The sequence below is a fragment of the Panthera uncia genome, chromosome C2 (genome assembly GCF_023721935.1).
Source record: "Panthera uncia isolate 11264 chromosome C2, Puncia_PCG_1.0, whole genome shotgun sequence".
Classification (NCBI taxonomy): domain Eukaryota; kingdom Metazoa; phylum Chordata; class Mammalia; order Carnivora; family Felidae; genus Panthera; species Panthera uncia.
Window position 1 is genome coordinate 110,904,394 of NC_064810.1, and position 18,544 is coordinate 110,922,937.

Consider the following 18,544-nt stretch of genomic DNA (forward strand, 5'->3'; position numbering starts at 1 on the left):
CTGAAAGTTTCAACTCATCCAATCAGACAAAAGGCTGAGGAAAGGGGAGGCATTTATCAAGTTACAGGGAGGACTCCATCTGTTATCTTAGACCTTTGTTACCAAGTGACACAAGAGGAGATTGTCGAAGGCAGCATGAAAGAGTTTTATTTTACAGACTCTTAGTCCAAAGCTTCCAAATTAGAGAGAAGCAGCAGCAGAAAAGAAGTCAAGTAAGTATGATGAAGAAGTCTCCACATCCTGCCATTCTACTGACGAGAACCACCGTTGAGGGTGAAGGTGCCTCTGTGGCTGGGATCTGTCCGTTCAGCTTCTACAATAAATGCAGCCAAAGGGGCAGTCACTTCTCATCAGTCACAAAAGTCTCCTCTTTAGACCTCACTCTCGCAAAAGCCATTTCTCATCATGCCAAACCAACAAAAGAAAGTCATTTTTTGTATGGCTGGGGTGTTAAGCTTCGTGTGCGCCCTTGGAGTTGTGACAGCCCTGGGGACACCGTTGTGGATCAAAGCCACCTTCCTCTGCAAAACAGGGGCGTTGCTTGTCAATGCCTCTGGGCAGGAGCTGGACAAGTTCATGGGAGAAATGCAGTACGGGCTTTTCCACGGAGAGGGTGTGAGGCAGTGCGGGCTGGGAGCGAGGCCCTTTCGGTTCTCACGTAAGTAACAATTGCATTTGAATTATTTAATACTTTAGGCGCGCTCTCCCAATTGTTACAAGGAATTACTTTTAAGAAGGAATTATTTTTAAGAGCCTTGCCCTGTCTATTACAAGCCTCTTAAAACAGACGTGGACCATTTGAAATATCTAGGACTCTTGTGAGCAATTTCTTCTTCCTGGTTTTCACTATTTTGTTCTTATTATTTCATTCTGTTTTTATTATGACAATATATAGTTAATGAGTTGGTATGGAATTAAGCTTTTTGAGAAGGTAAGCAATTAAATTCTCTTAAACATTAATATTTATGCTAGAAATTTTGGTATCTTTTTAAAGGGGGAGCAACTTGGAGAAATAGAAAGCTGTAAGAGACGATCTTCTTTTTGTTCTTAAAACAAAACAAAAAGATCAGTGTCACGGGCTCCTTAAGCAACTCTAACTTCTTTTCCACCTTGCCCATGACTTTGTACCCCATCTATCCCTCTTTTATCCCTGCTAGCACCTTTCCTGCTGCTAATATTCTTTTTTTTTTTTTCTTTTTTCACCAATGTGAATCACTTGGCTTTTGGAATTTAAAGCAGATCTGCTATGCTAACTGGGAAAGAAACAGATGCCTATTTAGGATAGAAAATTTGCAACTGATTGACCTTCAAATCATGTAGAGAATATGAGATGGGTTTTCTCTTCGATTTTTGTGAGATGGAAGTGTTACCCACAGTATTTATAACCTGTTTATCTTAAGAAGAGAATTTTTAAAAAATTACCATGTGAATAGGCAACTCATTAAATGAAAATTAATAAGAAGGCATTTGTTATATCTCTCACAACACACATTCAGAAATTATTATTATTTCAAAAGGGCTGGTTTGGAACAATCTTATGAAGAAACAGCCAGTAAATTACTGCATAAATCACTCTTCAGGAAAGGAGGTTACCAAGTGAGGCATTTAAAATGAATTATTATTTTGCCTGGGTATTTTTTTTTTCTCTAGCATAGGTAGAAAGCTAAATTAATTGAATTTATTATTAACATATGCAGTGTCTAATTAAATTTCAGTGCTGGCCTATTTATATTTCTGCAACATTCCTTCTATCTTCTTCGCAGTCATTGGACACCAACTTTCACTCACATAGGTTATTAGGTGATACGAATTGTCACAGGGCTCCAAAAAATCCTCAAGAATTAGTCTTTAGCTTTTCGGAAAATTATCATCCACTAGATTTGATGAAGTGAATACCAACTCTTTTCGCTGAATGGCTTCAGTTCATTAAGGTAATGGGGCTGTTAAAGTTGCTTAGCTGTCCTTGGGGGGAAAAAAAGAACAAAGTAGATCACATGATTTGCAACTGTATTAAAAAATAAAAGAGGAAAAAAGATGAGTGGAATTAGGTAACTCTCATTCATTGACAGCTAAAAAGCACGAGGAAAGCTTCTCACACATGAATTTAGACAAAAGCAGGGACCATACAGTGAGTTTTCTGGAGCCTTTGCATTTTGTACAGTGAAACAGAGATCAGCTTTACTCATCCTATAGGACAGGTTTCAAACGGTAGGTTTTGTGAACACTTACAAGACATGAAGCACGAAGCGTGTTTTGTCTTATTTAATCCTCACAAAGCCACATGCCTCAGCGGTTTGATGAATAGTTTCCATGGCCGTGTCCTCTGTTAGCTCTGTCTGTGGTGCCATTGTGCTAGTCAGGTGGCCTACCCTTTGCTTTTGTGCGGACTCATAGAGTCGTAGGGTTTAGACAATACCTTCACCTATGACAGAATTTCATTTGTCCTTGTGATACTTTGAACGTTTCCCCCCACCCTCGTTAAGATCTTACATTTGTTAGTCTGTTCTGTGGTGACAGCCTCTCTGTGTAACCTGTCTCTACCCCAGACGTGTTAAAACCTCATTAATTTCTTTTTTTTTTAAATGTATTTACTTTGAGAGAAAGAGAGAGAGAGAGAGAGAGAGAGAGGGTGAGCTGGGGAAGTAGGAAGGGAGGGTGGGAGGGGGAGGGGGAGAGAGAGAGAGAGAGAGAGAATGAATCCCAAGCAGGCTCCACACTGCCAGCATGGAGCCCGAGGTGGGGCTTGAACTCACAAACCATGAGACCATGACCTGAGCCAAATTCTAGAGTTGGATGCTTAACCGACTGAGCACCCAGGCACCCCAAAACCTCATTAACTTCAATGAGACCCTGCAAAGCATACCTACAGTATCACTTTTTCTGCCTAAGCTTAGAAGTATCTCTTTCAATGGAACACAAGAGAAAATTAGGAAAAGTGAATACTGGATTCCCTAAAAAGCATAGTGCTCATTAATTTTCTTAAATGTTTATTTATTTTGAGAGAGAGAGAGAGAGAGGGCAACAGCGGGGGTGGGCAGGGAGAGGGAGGGAGGGAGGGAGGGGGAGAGGGAGAGAGGGAGAGAGGGAGAGAGGGAGAGAGGGAGAGAGGGAGAGAGAGAGAGAGAGAGAATCCCAAACAGGCTCTGCACTGTCAGCACCGAGCCCGATAGGGCTCCATCTCATGAACCAGGAGATTATGACCTGAGCCTAAATCAAGAGTCCGTCGCTTAACCAACTGAGCCACCCAGGTGCCCTGCATACTGCTTATTGAAACAAGCAGCCCTCTCGGTGATAAAAACTTCCTCACCAATATGCCTTTCGAACATCCTGCACTGAATTGACACTCCTGCTACAGGAAGGCTTCACGGTCCATATCTTCACGTTCAAAATGCCATCACCCTGTCAGTGACGTTCTAACAACGCATTCTTGAAGGAAGAGAGCCCTCAGATCATTCGCCTGAGAGAAAAGTGTAGTCCTGTTACTGTAAAAGAATGGGAGGCCTAACCCTGTTTTCTCAATAATGGCATCCTTCGAGCAAAATGTAGAGCCCCCAGAGAGCTCAGGGTAGACGATTCTTTCCTGTTCCTTCCAGAGCCCAAGTTATGATTAGGGCACGACTCACTTCCCAGAACTTTTTCCCTTTCTCATATTCCCTTTAGAAAAGTTACTAAGCAAACATTTGGATTGAAGAAACTTTCCAATGTAGGAGGAATGGAAAAGGCAGCTCGTCCAACTATCAATCGCTTCGTGACCTGGTTCTTCGCACTGTGGAGGCAGTATCAGTTAATACAGATTTACATTTCGGTTCTCTGGGATTGCTAAATGCTACCTCGCTGACCAAACTTTTCATTTAGATCAGCACTGGTCAACAGAAATACAATGTAAGCCATAAACGCAGGCCACATATGTAATTTTAAATGTTCTAGTAGCCATACTAGAAAAAGGGAGTAAAGGAAACAAGTGAAATGAATTGGGGTTTTTTTGTTTTTCTTTTTTTTAATTTTTTTTTTTAACGTTTATTTACTTTTGAGACAGAGAGAGACAGAGCATGAACAGGGGAGGGGCAGAGAGAGAGGGAGACACAGAATCTGAAACGGGCTCCAGGCTCTGAGCTGTCAGCACAGAGCCCGACGTGGGGCTCGAACCCACGGACCGTGAGATCATGACCTGAGCCGAAGTCGGATGCTTAACCGACCAAGCCACCCAGGCGCCCCAACAAGTGAAACGTATTGTGATGACATTTTTCTTTAACCCAAGAAACCCAGAATACTGTCATTTTAACATGTAGTCAACGTAAGAGATATTTTACTTTTTTTGTGATAAGTCCTTAAAATCCAGTGTATATTTTAACTTACAGCACGCCTCCATCCAAACTAGCCACATTTCAAGTGCTCACCAGCCATTTCAATGTGGCTAATAGCTATCACAACGGGACAGTGCAAACTTAGCTAGAGATTTACTCTGAGTAAATTGGGCGTTGACAGTGTCCATATTCTAAATGAATTTTTGCTTGGTTCTGCTGCACAAGTGTATGTGTTATTTTCACGGGCAGTGCCATGTGTCACTTTTAAAACCCAGATATATAGTGTAACATGAGGATAAGGAATGGAGCAGAAAAACCGTCAGGCAATGTTGTCATGTTTGTTCCTATTAAACGTTCCCTACTGACCACTCTATCTCTTTTAATTATAACAAGAATCTTCCCTGCCAGCATGCACAGTTATGCCGGGAAAACTTCTGCCTCGTTTACTCTGGCTGATTCTCATCCACTTATGGGTCAGCGCTTCATTTTCTAGAGGTCACTAGCATTCATACCTAGCACACAATTTCATTCATTATGATGAAGGGCTGTTTTCCTTTCAAGGAAACACAACCGGTGGGCTTAATTTTTCCTGATATGTCACCTGTAAAATTTTAATGATGATGTTTCAACTCTTACTGTAGCCATCAAGACAAAAACTGCCAGTTTTGAGCTTAGTATGTGCGGGTGGGTTTCTGTTTTGGTGCTTGGAAACACTGTAGAGCATCATCAAAATAGGATACCCAAGAATCATATGGTATCAATCATTCCTAGATATGCTGATCTATTTATTGCCAAGATAGTTCAATGAGCTGGTAAAAACATATGGAATTTTTTTTTTTTTTTGGAATGTGAAAAATAAGATCTCACCAATCATGGATCACAGATTGCAACTTTAGTCATACTTTTAAAAGCATTTTAATTGAGACCTTATGATTGAAAATGTGTTAAAAAGCTTAACAGAGATTTAACTTACTTCATATTTTTTTAAGTTTATTTATTTTGAGAGAGAGAGAGAGAGAGAGAGAGAGAGAAAGGCCACACAAGTGGGGGAGGGGCAGAGAGAAGGAGAGACAGAATCCCAAGCAGGCTCCGCACCATCAGCCCAGAGTTCGATGTGGGGCTTGACCTCACAAACTGTGAGATCATGACCTGAGCCGAGATCAAGAGTCAGATGCTTAACCAACTGTGCCACCCAGGTGCCCCAAAAATCTCATGCTTTTTTTTTTTTTTAAGTGGGCTTCATGCCCAGTACAGAGCCTAATGCGGGGCTTGAACTCAGGACCCTGCTGAGATCAAGAGCCAGACGCTTAACTGAGCCACCCAGGCACCACCCCCCACCCCTTCATATTTTTAGAGCACAGAGTTTCTTTACCAAATGAGGCACATCACCCAGGTTACAGAGGGGATGTTGAAACTGCTTGTGTCGGCAAGCAGGTGGCTTCTCAAGCCTACTATCTTGGGGTAGAATAGTCGGGACTCAGTTTCTACCACTGTTACTGAGAGTTGGCACTGTACCTTCATGGTTTCCTGCAAGTGTGGCTCCCCCACCTGGAAGGACCCAGGGGCTCCCCTCGTCACCATCCTGCACATCCCACGTCTCTCCTATCACCCTGCCTGCTCACGGCAGAGCCGCAAAGGTCTTTGATGGTACCTCCTTCTAGTAACACTGCCTAACCCCCCCCCCCCCCGCCTTCCTTAACGGATGGTCTGGTGGGAGGGAAAGCTATGGAGTTCAGCGGGGAAGCCTACCTGGTAGGAGGGCAGAGGGAAGACAGCCACTTTTACCATTTCGCCTAGCTTGCATGGGCCCTCCTGCCTTTTAGCTCAGGACCCTGTTGTCTAGTCTCATTCACTCATTAAAACAGTCCAGCAAATAGACTTTTTGTTTTCCTCCCATTCAACAAAAGTGATTGTTAAGCAGCACTGGTACGAAGGGGGAAATCTTCAACTTCTCTCAGCTTAATAATGGTTTCCCGATTTGTCCTTCCCAGACCTTGATAGTCGCTCTATTCAAATCACCTTGGATTATAAGTATTTGAGAAAGTGTATTTCTCTGCAAGGAGACCCTCAGCCCCCAGAAGGCAGGAGTTCGGTATCATTCATCCCGGAACTCTCTCCAGCAGGACCCACACGGTGCACGTCACAGAGAGGTGCTTAATAAATGTGCGGTAAACAGACACTACCGGGATTAACCTGGGTTTGTGGCAGGTCTGTGTCACTCACCGAGGATTGGATTTGGAGCACATCACATTTCATTGGTTTTCAGTTCTTGCATCTGTAAAATGGGAGGTGAAGCCAGGTGCTTTCTAACATCTCTTCTAGTGCAAACGCTTTATGATCTATATAATGAGGGCCTGGCTGTTCTCGACAAGGTCCTTCCGGCTTTAAAATTGCTTGACCCTTCTGTTCTGTCGCTTGAAGCCTCCACTGACACATTGCAGCCACCATTGTCGGAAGCTGTGAGTTTTGTGTGCCTTTACTCTTTGGTCCTCAAATCTCATGATTTTTAAAGTATTCTGAAATACCTACCATTTATCAGGACCCAAATGAATTTTATTATCAAAGTGAATGCCCCTCTTCTTCCCGGTCAAAAGCTTTTACTTTTTGTGTAGAAAACTACAGGTTAATGAAGGAGAAAAAAAAGAATGGAATGTTTTGGAATTCTAAAGAGGTGCGTTGCTGGGGTTGCAGCGAGCAGGGGCAGCCACAAACACCCAAACAGACTAGATGGGGTTATTGAGAAAGCAAAAGGGAAGTCAAAATACAGTGAGAGGCTGAACTCCTATTTCCTCCACTTTTCCCTTTCTCTATTTTTCCTAGAAACTTCTCTGCCATCCTCCCTGAAAAACTCCTCTTTCTTGCATTTGGTTTCATCAACTGATAATGGCAAGAAATTAGGAACGACCAGCGTGTTTCGTACTCTCGGGGGATTCTTTACCCAAAGGAGGAACTGAAGCAGAAATCATCCTCCAATTGGTGAGAAATATGGGAAGATGCTGTTGAGGAAAGGAACTTCTCTCCTTGCCTAGGCCAGGAAATGACCTTTTTCCAGGCAAAGGCATAGAAAAGACTATTTACCAGGAAAAATCCCTCACAGAATTAGCCTCGTTTGAGGACTATAGTTTTGCACACATGCATGCATACAAGCGCATACACACACACACCCCTTCCTTTACTTTAAATTACTCTCTATTCTAATAGCCAGTAAAGTCATCACCTGGGCTTTCCTGAGCCATGAAGCAAAGGCTGACGGGGCTGCATCTGAATCTCCGTGCAATAGGTCCCAGGTGGGGCTTGTGGAACTTAACCCTGGTGTGTGTGAACTTCACCTCTCTCATTTCGCTCCCTCTCAGCGTGTTATAATTGTAGCAAAGCCATTCTCAGGAGTTATTACCCCAACATAATCATACCCTGTGGATTAGGAGCAGTCAAATGGGTTCTGTTATCAGAGACACATATGCGCCAAAGCAGCTGTCGTCCCTCAGCCACCGTCGGAGCAGGACTCCAAATCATTTTTACAATTTGCTCCTGTGCTTTCTCTTTGACTAGCTGTGGGTATCTTCCCCAAGGACGTTTGGACAACACAGAATTAAAACCACTTATTTCCGCTGCCCATTTACTGGGTGCCTGATAGGTGCCAGGCATTTTGCATATATCACCTCCACCCCTTTGGGACGTGTTCTGATGCCATTCCCCCTTGAACAAAAATGGAAACTGTAAACTCGGAGAGGTCACAGGACTTCTCCGAGTCACAGATCTAGTAGGTAGCCAACCTGAGACTGAAGTTCAGATGCATGATAGATCGCGATCATTCTTCTGCCACATCTGTCTCCTTACAAGGTGCAAAAAGAACACAAAGCAAGGAAGAAAATATAAGAGCAAACTTCAGTTTCACCATCCATTTCAACAATGACGTTGGGACATCACAAGAGCTAAATCTTATATATCAATATGATGATGGTCCTTGGCCTAGCGACTTGGGCTCATTCACTGCCTCTTTATTTCACATTCCAGTGGCCCTAATGTCCCAGCCTTGATCTCTGACCTTTGGAAGGTAAAACAGTCAAGCCAAGTCTGTTTAATAATCTAGGTTGAGTGGGTCACATGCTTATGGCTAATCTTTGGGTTATGAAATTATATTACATTAATGTTGATAATTTATGTTGAAAGCAGAGTGAGCTGATTGCTCCTGTGGCTGGCTGACTTAAGATCACCGCCAACAAAACCCTTCATGGTATGATCTTCAGAATTACTTACTTGACCACAACAATTATCTCACCAAAATGGCAGGCTCTTTTCTGAGGTGTCTTGAGTGTTCAAAACAGAGGCAGAGATAAAAAGAAAAGCAGGTACATAGCATTTGGTTAACTTCAAAAACTGGTATTTTATTAGGAGCCAGTGGATTAGAATTAGAGCATAAATTAAAATCTCATTTTTAAAAAGTGAAAAATAAAAGCTCGTTTTTATCTCTGAAGTAGATCAGGGATTTCATAAAATTAAAGACTTCCTTTTTTTTTTTTTTTTTAACAAAACTTATTTAAATTAAACAATGACAAATAAGTCTTTCACCCGGTCACGCCTGTAAACACCCAGACTGGTTGGGAGATGATACACTTTTATTACAGGTAGGATAGAGCTGACTAATAGCAAACTGTACCTGGCAGACTAATTTATGCAGGATTCGTATTTCGCTCCCTCTCAGCGTGTTATAATTGTAGCAAAGCCATTCTCAGGAGTTATTACCCCAACATAATCATACCCTGTGGATTAGGAGCAGTCAAATGGGTTCTGTTATCAGAGACACATATGCGCCAAAGCAGCTGTCGTCCCTCAGCCACCGTGGGTGATTAAGACTCACTGACGGGTCTGCCTCTGAATTGGGTTGAGTCAGGTAGATACACTTCAGCTGAGAGGAATTCAGGCGCAGTACTGAAAAGCTGGCATATTAGACGGTTCTATCTTACCGTGAGGTCTCCTCCTCTTAAGTGCTGGGGTCACGGATTTCATTCTCCCTGACCACGGCAGCTGTCAGAAAGCAGCCTGGCTCAATACCTAGGCGTGAGCTTATGGGGGATATTAAAGGAGGCGAATGCACTGAGCGTATGTCAAGGAATGCCTTTTACTGGATTTTCATAATGACCGGCCGCAGATGGGCTGAGGCGAAAGTCAGATCAAGAGCATTTCCGGAAGAAGAAAGAAACCTTCTCTCTTACTCCCTTTCAAGAAAATGAATAGCTGAGCACCAAGGGGCCAAATACAATGGTTTTTACACACCTTTTATGTGGAGGAGGACAAGTTGAGAAGGAAGACAGGACCTCTGAAGCTACCACATGGCTTTAATCTAGGAAGAGGTTGCTGCACCATGGCTGACATCATTATCAGAGCCTGCCTTCGTTCCCAGAGCTCAACAGATGGTGTTACCTTCATTCTGCACCCAGCCAGATAAAGGCAAAAAGGGCTGATGAAACCTAAGCCATCGGGTCAGTGATCCATAACCCTGGTTGCACCTTAGAATCACCTGCACCATAGAATCACCTAGGCTCCATCCTAGGCCAGTCGAACCAGGATCTCGGGAGGGGGTGCCTGAGAAGTGGGATGGCTGAGAAGCTCCCTGGGAGATTCTGATGTGTAGCCAAGGCTGAGAACTACAGAGGTGGCCAGTGGCCAAGACAGGTGGAAGCAGGTGAGGCATCAGAAGTCCCCCAAATTAGGGAAGGACAAGACCTCCAGAAGGAGGGCAGGGAAGAGGAACAGCAGTGTTTAGCATTGCTTCCACACAGGTGGGAGGCTTTAGGATCCTTAGTTTCCACTCCTTCAGCTGTTTATTTCCATGAAGGGTCTCACAGTTGCCCTACACCTGCCTGGCCTCAGCGAGAACGAGAGATCTGATTGATGAGTTTGAGTAAGGAACAGCATACTTGGCTCTCAGCCCCAGAGGCTTCTCGTCTTTCTGAGTCTGCCCACCACTTACAGGAGCCTGTTTTCCACCTGATCAGGATAAGGGAGCCTGCTCTGCCCTGGACTGGGAGGCTCTCAGGTGTCCAGCCCCACCTGTGACGAGGTGGGTGACGCCACCGAATTCAGCAGAACTTGGTGGAAGATCTAAGCCACATTCTCCAGCACTGTATCCAGAAAGAACACTAACATTCTGACCTTCACCTGCCTGTCTCTTGTGGAAGGGTTCTGCTCCTTCCAAAGAGACTATCAGGAGACTATCACCTCCTTAGAGATGTGCCATCGGCCCAAAAATCATTTTAGAGAAGTCATTACAGAGAATGTGCAAGAAATTGCACAAGGGAAATAGAAATGAGAATGAGAACAATATATCAGATGCTGAGGAAAGTGTGTGACAGGTACCAAATAAGTAATTAGCTATAAATCTAAAGTTCCTGGATCATTTACAGGAATAGTCACCCACCTGGTCAGGGAGGGGGAGAAAAGTAAAAGTGTGGGCTACAAGATAGAAACTTTGCCTGAATTCCATGTGTTCAGGGGTTCCATGTCCATAGGGACCCCTATGGGGAGGGGGGGGGAATCGTCTGTCTCAATGTACAGTTAAGTGCTCTGACCACCTGTGAGCCCAAAATTCCCACCCACCCACAATGCCTGATCATGAGACTTGAAAATGCAGACGCTCTCAAGACATTGGGTTCTTATATCCTCCACTCCTCTTTGTGGAAATATGACTGCCCTACTGTTCTCATCGTGTTAAAAAAATATTTAAGCGATTACTTAAAATCGACATAGAGCATCCACGTAAGTGATCTCACTTGTGTGTCTCAAAAGTTCTTTGACTTATTTCTGTCACTACTCACATTTACACAGAAGGGAGCCAAGGTATCCAGACGCCCACATGAGCAGTGAATGGCCAAATGAGACTAATCCTAAACTTTCCTAACTACAAAAGCTATGCTTTTTTCAACCTATGTTACCTTTCAGTTAAGGCCTGGCTATTTGTCACTCTTCCCAGTAGCATCTCTGTCCTTCTTGCTTTGGTGTTGGATGATATTCTAACTAATCTTCTTGGTAATGCCTAAATATAGATTTAGATTGGGCTTACTAAATTCCTGTTCAAGACCTGTAGGATAAAAGATAGGACTGTCAGACTGGAATCAGTAATAGATATAAAGGAGAACAAAGTTTCAAGATAAAATATAACGGAGGAAACCAGCAGATAGAAATAAATTTTAAGGCAACTGAAATGAAAGCCATGCATTTAGAGACAGCAAATAAAACACGAATTAATGGCAAGTAATAAAGGAACATACTTAGCAGTTGGTAAAAAACAAATAGTTTTTTTATCTTATTCTTATTACTCTCCAATGATCTATTGAAAACAGCATGACTTTACATGTAAGACACAAATTCTCTGTAAGTTAGAGTCTATGCGCCCTCACCCCCGTGCCGAGGAAAAAAAAAAATCACTGGGGCCTATAATGTGCCTAAGCGTTCTTCTAGACTCTGCAGATATGAAGGAATGAGAGAGGGTACTTGTTCACAAACAATGAAGAATCTAGCAAGAGTGTTTTAAATAACTGGCAACATATAAAAGTTGCACCAGTACGTCAGTCAAGATGGACTGTTACGTTTCAACAAGTGAGTTCAAACATCACAGGTAAATCAGCAAAGATTGAGCTCTTGCTCAGAGAACATATTTGTCAGAAATCAGCTGTAGGTCCATTCTAGGGTGCAGCCACCATCTGGAATGCCACCAGTTGTTAGAAAGAATTGTGGAGACTCTCACACTGGCAAGTAAACCCTCTGACCCATAACTGACACATGCCACTTCCACTTAGATTTGTTGACAAAGGTTGTTACACAGCCACATCTAACTTCAAAGGGGCCGGGACATGCAATCCTATCACGAGCCCAGAATTGGGAAGAACCAGAATTGTAGATAGTTGAATAGCACTAATTACTATCACAATTATTGTTTTTATTCACACAGCCCCAAGAAGTAGAATTATTCTTTGTCAGGGCAAGGCACAAGGAAACTGGAAGAAAGTTCTTAAGAGTTAGAGTTAGATTTCACTAAATGGCACGGAGGAAGCCATTCTGAGCAAAGGAATAGTGCGAGCCAAGGTATGAAGAGCCTATTGTGGTCAGAGTACAAAGGATGGGAGAGAAAGGAGAAGGAGGATAAGGCTGGAGAGGAAGGCAGTGACCAGAATATGGAAGACTTTGCTGTACCAACGCAGTTCATTTGATCTCGAAGGCAGTGGGAAGCCACTTAACAGTGTTAAGCAGGTATGTGACAAGGTAGAAGATGGATTGGAAGAAAACCAAAAGAGAGGTGAAGAGGCCAGTCCACAGGCTCCTTCATCCAATATTTGGTGGCCCAAACCAAAGCATTATCAGAGGGCTGCAAGCGAGGGGAAATATTTCCAAAATAATCTGAAGCAAAAATCAACAGACCTTAGCGACATGACACGAACCCCAGACTTCTGCAGGACAGAGAGCTGTAGCAAGTCACTGAGAAAAGAAACACAGAGGAGAAGGTTTAGAGGGAATAGGACACTATTTTTGGTCATGTTTAATGAGGTTCACTTATAGGTCAGCAACAAGTGATGTCCATCAGTTGCACAGATGTGGAGGTCATGGGAGCAGGTCTGGAGTAGGGGTAGAGAAGAAGGAATCAGCAGATTAGAGGTAGTAGTGGGATCTACAATGGAAGGAAAGATTTCCAGGGAGGGGAATCCAATGAGAAGGTGAATAAGAGTGGGTTTTAGAAAATACCAATACTTATGGGTAGAGAGGAGGGATTGGCAAGGCAGGCTGAGGAGGAGGGGCAGTGAACTGGAAAGGAAATGAGCAGAGGGGAAACCGAGAGAGGGGAAACTTTCAAAAGGAAGTAATGGTTAACAGTCCCAAACACCACACAGGTGCCAAACGAGAGGCAATCAAAATAGTCCTTTGAAATTTAATCTTTTTCTTTCTTTCCTTTCTTTCTTTCTTTCTTTCTTTCTCTCTCTTTCAGAGAGAATGAGCGGGGGAGGGGCAGAGAGAGAGGGGGACGGGAGATCTGAAGCGGGCTCCATGCTGACAGCACGGAGCCCAATGAAAGGCTGGAACTCATGAACCATGAGTCATGACCTGAGCCAAAGTTGGAAACTTAGTCACCCGGGTGCCTCAGTCCTTTGAATTTTAACACCACAAGGTCATGGGAGACCTTTCTAAAGCATTCCTGATAGAGTGGTGGGCAAGAGAGGTCCTTGTAAGAGCTGAGGAGGGAATGGGAGGCAAGGACTCAGAGAAGGGCTGCAGGCATACCTGCGTGCATGCCTGTGTGTGCACGAGCGTGTATGGGTGAGTCCACGAGTACGTTCACAACTGGAGAGGCTTGAAGAAAGTGCTGAAGACAGACGGGAGAGGTAGGTAACAGATTGAGAAAGGACCCTGTGAGGTAGAAAAGGAGGAGTCTGACAGCACAGGGAGAAGGCCAGGCCTTGGACAAGAGGAAGAAAATGTCACTCAGAATGGAGGGAAGGTTGGGCCCAAACCAAAAAAACACATGGCAATGGGGAACTGACAGGTGAGAGAATTGCCCTGATAGCCCCTGTTTTCTCTTTGGAAGAGTTCAATTCACTGGATGTTTTCAAGCCTTCTGTAAGCCAGGCACACAAACTGACAGAAATGGAGGCAGGAGGTGGGGGTGATAGGTGCTTAAGAGCGGGGGAAGGGATGGAATATCTGACAAGGACCAGAAGGGGAAAAGACTGGAAAAGACTCTGCAGGATGGCCGGGGGAGGGGGGGAGCCCACAGATCAGAGGCCCAAGTTGCAATGGGGGTACAGAGTCAAGGGACATGGCTCAAAGAATAGACCCCCCCCCCACCAAATCATTGAGGGAGGGACAATTCCCCACAGAAAGCTCCCCTATGGCTGTATTTTCACTGCAGATCCTCTGCTTAGGACTCGCTCAGCTCCGTTTTGTGATAGCCGACTGCACTAATGAGGGTATGACAGCCTTTCTCTGTTCGCTGAGCTAGTTATGCAGTGCGGATTTCCTTCCCATCCCCCCACCCCATGACAGGTGCTTTCTATTCTGCTATTAGGACAGTGGCCTCAATGACTAGTATCTTCTAGCTCTCGGTTTCTGACAATAATCTTGTCAGAAATCTCTGCTTACAGACTGCAGGGAAGAGAAACTGAGCTCTGAACCAGCAGTTTGACATGTATGTTACAAAACATAACTCACCTTCCTTAGGTTACCTTGGATCTATACATATATAGCATTCTTTTATTTTTTTTTTATTATTTTTTTTAATATGAAATTTATTGTCAGATTGGTTTCCACACAACACCCGGTGCTCATCCCAATGGGTGCCCTCCTCAATGCCCATCACTCACCTTCCCCTCCCTCCCACCCCCCATCAACCCTCAGTTTGTTCTCGGTTTTTAAGAGTCTCTCATGGTTTGCCTCCTTCCCTCTCTGTAACTTTTCTTCCCCCCTCCCCTCCCCCATGGTCTTCTGTAAAGTTTGGGATACAGCATTCTTTTAGAAAGCACTCTGATCCAAGTCACTCCTTTCCTGGAAGTTCATCCAAAAAAGTTAGTGTTGCTCATCTTCCACGCCCATAAAAGAAAGAAGAAGGAATGTGCTTGAAGGTGGCCATTACAGACTCAGCTGGAATGCCGAAACCATGGATGATAACCTAACAGACGGCAGTGCATCAGCTTGATGGAAAATCCACGTTGTTATCTGTATGATAGTTGTGAAGACAACACGTATGACATGGAAAACGCTTCTATTCTGAATAAGACGTACAGAATAGAACCTCAAAACTCCATTACGAGTATAACATAGGAAATAAGTATTAAGATGGACAAAGATTTGAAACGACTAAAATAAAAGGGAAAACCTTGCTTTTGTATTGGTAGGACTGTGCGTGAGATTTTTATCTTAATCTCCACTTCATTGTTATAATGTTGTTCATTTATTTTCAAAAATTCCTCTATAAACACTTGGACATTTGAATAGAAACACAGTGAGGAGCAAGTCCATCTTTTCCTAATCTCCCCGCCCTGCTAATGAAAAAGAGCTTTGTCATGTTTAGGATTGAGATGAATTCTTTTTTTTTTTAACATCTATTTATTTTTGAAACAGAGAGAGATAGAGCGTGAGTGGGGGAGGGGCAGAGAGGGAGACACAGAATCTGAGGCAGGCTCCAGGTTCTGAGCTATCAGCACAGAGCCCGATGCGGGGCTTGAACTCACAGACTGTGAGATCATGACCTGAGCTGAAGTCAGACGCCCAGCCAAGTGAACCACCCAGGAGCCCCTTGAATTGAGATGAATTCTTTTACAAATCTCAGACTTTAAACCTTGCTATTAAGCAGCCATCAGTTTCCACGTAACAGGTCGACAACCCCCAAATATGTTGGATTTAAATTTTTCTTTTAATAAAGAGATTTGAGATTCCATTCCAGTTACCAACCAGGTCTTTCAACTTCTTTAAAAAAAAAAAAAATGTTCCTATCATCCCTCTGGTGATTATTCTATTTTATCTCCATTGCCCCAGATTCTCTCCCAAAACTCTTGCAATCCAGCTTCTATTACCACCAGTAGGTTACATCAAGGTCAACAGCGACTGCTAAACTCCACAGCCAAATTCAAGTTCTTCTTTTTAAAAAAATTTTTTTTAACTTTTATTTATTATTGAGAGACAGAGCATGAGTGGGGGAGGGGCAGAGAGAGAGGGAGACACAAGATCCGAAGCAGGCTCCAGGCTTTGAGCTGTCAGCACAGAGCCTGACGCGGGGCTCGAACTCACAAACCGCAAGATCATGACCTGAGCCGAAGCTGGACACTTTACCAACTGAACCATACAGGCGCCCTGACAAATTCAAGTTCTTAACCAGAAACTCCCATCACACTAGAAGCTGCTAACCCCCCTCTTCTTCTCCTCTAGCCCTGGGGTCACCAAATGGACTGTCTACTCCTCTTTTTTCCTTCCCTTTTTTTTACCTTTGTGGAAGTAACTCCCTTTAGTATAAACCACTGACTTCTGCCAAGAAACCCCAGACCCGCTAACCACATCAGGCTCAATCCCTGCATCCTACTCCAAGCAAAAGGTATCCATCCAACATAAACATGTCTAACAGCTACATCATGCATTCTTAATGGCTGCTATATTCCCTGTAAGGGGATGAAAACTGGTTCTTGGGAGCAGGAAAAAAACTCTTACTCTTTAAGAAGTGTCTATGAAAATAATAAATATAAATAAAAAGTGTGTATGTGTATAAAGCAAATATATAAATATAATACTGAAATCAATACACAATATATCTGTGGTATTAAGATGTCATTGGGAAAGGGTGATTAGGAGAAATGTCTGAAAAGACTCCTGGGGTGAGGAGTAGTAATGAAAAAAAAAAAAAAAGTTGAGAAATACTAATCTACGCTGTGCCAGGCATTCTTAGGTGCTAGGGATATAGCAGTGAATAAAATAGACCAATGCACCTGCCCTTGTGTCAGGAGAGAAACAAACAAGTAAAAGTATAGACTTGGTCAGGTGGTGATAATTGCTAAGGAGAAAAGTAAAAGTAAGGAAAGGAGGAGAGTTGGAAGGGAAGGTGAGTGGGCAGGAGATGACAACTTTAAATATGGTGGTCAAAGAAGGCCCTCTGACAGAGCATCTAAGTAAAGACATGGAGGTGAGGGAGCAAGCCATGGGAATATCTAGGGGACTGTCTAGGCAGAGGGAGCAGTATGTGCAAAGGCCCTGCGGTAGAAGTGCTCTTGGCATGTTTGAAGTACAGTAATGAGTCCAGTGGCTAGGGCACACTCCTCAAGGGAATGGGTAGCAGATGAAGTCAGAGGTCTGGCAATGAGTCCAGCCACATAGGTTCTAGTAGGCTATTATAATGACTTGGCTTATCCTCTGAGAGCAGAATCCACTGGAAGTGTTTAAGCAGGGGATTGATATGAACCAATTCATTAAAAAAATTTTTTCTTTTAATGTCTATTTATTTTTGAGAGAGAGAGAGAGAGAGAGAGAGAGAGAGAGACAGCATGAGCAGGGGAGGGGCAGAGAGAGAGGGAGACACAGTCTAAAGCATGCTCCAGGCTCTAAGCTGTCAGCACAGCTCAAACCCTCAGACCACAAGATCATAACCTGAGTGGAAGTCAGGTGCTTAACTGACTGAGCCACCAGGTGTTCCAGAACCAATTCACTTTTTTAAAGTAGGTTCCACGCCCAGCATGGAGTTCAACGCAGGGCTTGAACTCATGGCCCTGAGATCAAGATGTGAGCTGAGATTAAGAGTCAGACACTTAACCTACTGAACCACCCAGGTACTCCTGAACCAATTCATTTTTTTAAAGATCCCTCTGGCTCCTGGGTTGAGAGTGGATTGTAAGAAGGAGGGATGGAACCAGAGAGACCGGGTAGGAAGCCCTTGCAGCCATCCAAGTGAGAGATGACACTGGCTTAGACCCGGTGGGGCAGTGGGAATAGAGAGAAGTGGTCAGATTCTAAAGGTAGTGCCCACAGGTTTTCCTGGTGGATGAAACATGAGAGTCAGAGAAGAATCAAGGATGATGCCAAGGAAGAGTGGAGCTTCCAGCCACTGAGATGAAGAAGGCTGAAGGAAGCAAGTGTGAGGACAGGAAAAGCACGGGTGCGGTTTGGGACACAATGAGACTTCTATTTAAGATCCCAGTCAAGATAGTCAATAGGAAGTTGGCTGGAAACTTCAAGTGTGGGATTCAGGGGGAAAGTCTGGGCTGGAAATAGCTGTTTGAGAGTGTTTCTAGTAAAAGCCATGCCACCGGATGGAGCACCAAGGAAGTGAGGGAAGAGGGAGAAGAGAAGAGGTACAAGAATGGAGTCATCCCCTGGATGACCCCAGGGATAAGGATGAACCAACATAGCAGATCCAGATAGCAGCCTGTGAGGTGGCAAAACCAGGAGAGTGTAGTGTCTGGGAGCCAGGGGAAGACAGCACTTCGAGGAGAAGGGAGGGAACCACTGTGCCAAAGGTAGACCAAGGAAGATGGGGACAAAGATTGACTATTGGGTTTGGCAGCTCGAACCTCTCTTGGGAAATGCTGTTATCAGTGCAGTGGGTTCAAGAGAAATAGTGGAGAGAGGGAGTTGCTGCTGAGAATATAGCCAACTCCTGGAGAGGTTTTGCTTAAGGGAAATTAAAAAAAAAAAAAAAAGGAGTAATAGCTGGAGGGCTTAAGTGACTTTTTTTTTTTTTTTTTTTTTTTTTTTTTTTTTTTTTTGAGGAGGGG

The 18,544-nt window shown here is 43.8% G+C and overlaps 1 protein-coding gene across 1 annotated transcript in view; it reads left to right on the top strand.

Moving 5' to 3' along the window:
* The first annotated feature begins 307 nt into the window (after window positions 1-307).
* The window catches only part of CLRN1 (clarin 1), a 39,607-nt gene continuing 21,370 nt past the window's right edge, over window positions 308-18,544 (top strand). The window contains exon 1 of the mRNA XM_049628688.1: window positions 308-658. Within this exon, the coding sequence (XP_049484645.1) occupies window positions 406-658 (253 nt within the window). The 5' untranslated portion in view covers window positions 308-405. The remainder of the gene's footprint in view (window positions 659-18,544) is intronic.